Source organism: Poecilia latipinna, unplaced genomic scaffold, assembly GCF_001443285.1.
Source record: "Poecilia latipinna isolate Pla-1442-1.1 unplaced genomic scaffold, P_latipinna-1.0 Scaffold840, whole genome shotgun sequence".
NCBI lineage: Eukaryota > Metazoa > Chordata > Actinopteri > Cyprinodontiformes > Poeciliidae > Poecilia > Poecilia latipinna.
This window is the reverse complement of record NW_015113456.1, coordinates 145,289-148,270: the sequence shown is the minus strand read 5'-3', so window position 1 is coordinate 148,270 and position 2,982 is coordinate 145,289. Positions and strand designations below refer to the sequence as shown.

The following is a 2,982-nucleotide window of genomic DNA, read 5'->3' as shown; positions in this document are numbered from 1 at the left end:
AATACTTGGATTATTATCATTTTCATCGAGGATCAAAACATTAACAGTTAAATTGCTGCTGAGTGGAGGAACACCAGAGTCTGTAGCCTGAACTTTAAAATGAAATGTTTTTAATTCCTCATAGTTGAAGGACTGCAGACTTATTATTTCTCCAGTCTCTGAATTTATGTTTATCAATGATCTGAGTGGCAGCGGGTTACTATTGTCAATTAAAAGTGAGTAGCTAACCTGACCATTTTCATCAGTGTCTGGATCAACTGCGGACACTTTTTTAATAACTTCTCCTATTGGATTGTTTTCTTTCAAAAATATGTTTATTGTGCTCTCTGTAAAAATAGGTGTATTATCATTTACATCAGACACGTGTAGAAAAATCAGGCTGTTGCTGGAGAGAGGTGGGTTGCCCTCATCTGTAGCAGTGATGCTGATATTGTAATGAGGCGCGTTTTCTCTGTCCAAACGTCCTCCCACAACTAAAGAATAATAATTCTTATAATTTGACTCTAATTTGAAAGGGACATTATTAGAGATTCCACAGTTAACCATTGCATTTTTACTACTGTCTCTGTCAAATACCGAGACAAGAGCAATCGCGGTGCCGATGGGCGCATCCTCTTTCACCGTATTTAACAGGGAGGTGACCGTAATTTCAGGAGCGTTGTCGTTCACATCTAAAACTTCAATCAGTAATTTAGCATGTGACGTGAGCGGTGACGTGCCGCTGTCACTGGCTTGCACTCGAATCTCGAAAGCAGTGTTCTCTTCGAAGTCAATATTCTTCTTGTTTGTTACTGTTCCTGTCATTTTATCTATTTCAAACACGTTTGTTTGTTTCCCACGACCCATTCCACTGAAAGAATAAACAACCTCTCCATTTTGTCCTGCATCCAAATCAGTTGCATTCACTGTTATTATCGACGTGCCTATTTCAGCATTTTCGTACACTCTAGCTTTGTACAGATTTTGCGTGAATACTGGCGCGTTGTCATTGTTGTCCAAAACATTCACTGTTATGATCATACTGCCTGATTTGGCTGGCGTTCCTCCATCAACGGCAATTAGTATTAGCTGAATCACAGCTTGTTTTTCTCTATCCAAGGCTTTCTGTAGCACGATTTCAGGAGTGACACTTTCTCCTTTATGTGTGACGAGAGAAAAATAGTTATTTTGACTGAGCTTGTAAGCATTAACCGCGTTCTTACCAACGTCTAAATCTTCAGCAGGATTCATTGGGAATTTTGCCCCCGTCGCCGTGTTTTCACTGACATTCATTGATAGCAACGTATTTGGAAACGACGGAGAATTATCATTCACATCCAGGATTGTAATTTCAAAGCGGTACAGTTTAAGTGGATTATTAATGACTCCTTCGACATTTAGTGAACATTTATCTTCATCACCGCAGAGTTCCTCCCGATCTATTCTCTCGTTAACGTACAGAGCACCGGTCCTTAGATTTACCTCGAAATATTTCCTCTTCGATCCCGCAACGATCTGAAACATGCGGGATTCCAGCTCCTGGATGTTTATGTTGAGATCTTTGGCAATATTTCCAACAAAGCTTCCACGGTCCACTTCCTCTAACACAGAGTAAGAGAGTAAACCGAAAACTGCTTCCAAGTAACAATCCACCAGCACGAAGGCGACATATATCCACGCAGATCTATCCGGCCTATGCATATTTACATTCAACTTGAAATAGATTACAAAATCTAAACATAAGGTCTTAAAAGATTAATACATAATAATGACTGTAGCGTAGAAAGAAAAAAAGGTCGCTGCTCCGTTCCTCGTTCTTCTCTGTATTCCTTTGTCTCTGTGGTTTTTCAAACACGTATTGAGAAGGGAGGAGCCCGAGATATCGTACAGCCAGCCGAAATGTGATGGTCTACTATGTCCCCATGTGGACACATACAGGAAGTGTCTTCACTGCAAAACACGGAGCATCGCCATGTTCTGTCCAATAACAAAAATGATTCTGTTCGTGCAGCAAACTGCTCTGATTAACCATTTTCTAAGCAAGAAAAAATATTTCAGAAAGTGAGGCAAAAATCAAATTTTGTGTTCTTCCTAAATTATTCACACTGAATAAAAATCATTGTACAAGTCTCACACCATTTCTGTGAGCAGTTAATATTTTTATATTTATTTTGTATTACATTTTATTGTTATAATAACAATAATAATAATAATAATAATAATAATGTTTTTTTTGTGGGAGTTGGGGGGTTCCCGGGAAAGAAAGCTACTTCACAGTAAATGTTATGAGGTAATGCGTATTTGCTTTACTGATTCGGTATTTTTTTTTTATTTTATTTTTTTTTAATCAATATAATAATAAGTCTCAGGAAAGCACATGAATTTCAATATGACTTCATTACAATTAGCTTCTATCAATTCAAAGATTTTCATTCAACATGGTTTTGCTAATAAGGACACATCTTCATTATACATGTATTACCACAATCACATTCAGCACCACGGACAGCGAGAAACAAATGCAAGAGAAACTGGCATCACTTCAACTATGAAAGTCGTAGTAAACACAAAATCCAGCTCTTCAGCTTAAAAGAATTACTAAATAAATCTTTCAATGAATGAATGAATTCATATGCTCCCCAAAATCTCAGTAGGCATACCTACTAAGGTTTCACATTCATACCAAATCTATATTTACTTACTAGTAGTGTTGTGAGGCATAACATTCCATAGATAATTTTCTTTCAGATTTGAAATTTCGGTCTTGGTTTTGAATGCATCCTATGTGTACATAAAAAGGTCTTATTTGTTTCAAAGACTGTGGGAAAATATTGACATTCTGAACTTAATCAGTTTGCGTTTTTTTATACTCAAGATGGTACTATTTGAAACCTTACAAATGCGTTGTACTAGCATATTGGTAGTCAATTAGATTTAAATTATGCTTCTGACAAAGTAATGAAAAAACAAATTCTAAATAGTTATGTTCAATAATAATAATAA

General features: G+C 36.6%; 1 protein-coding gene across 1 annotated transcript in view; it reads right to left on the bottom strand.

The window, feature by feature from the left end:
- Window positions 1-2,982, bottom strand: part of LOC106956695 (protocadherin alpha-8-like) — a 22,522-nt gene that overhangs the window by 6,273 nt on the left and 13,267 nt on the right. The window contains exon 3 of the mRNA XM_015047696.1: window positions 355-1,580. Within this exon, the coding sequence (XP_014903182.1) occupies window positions 355-1,580 (1,226 nt within the window). The remainder of the gene's footprint in view (window positions 1-354; window positions 1,581-2,982) is intronic.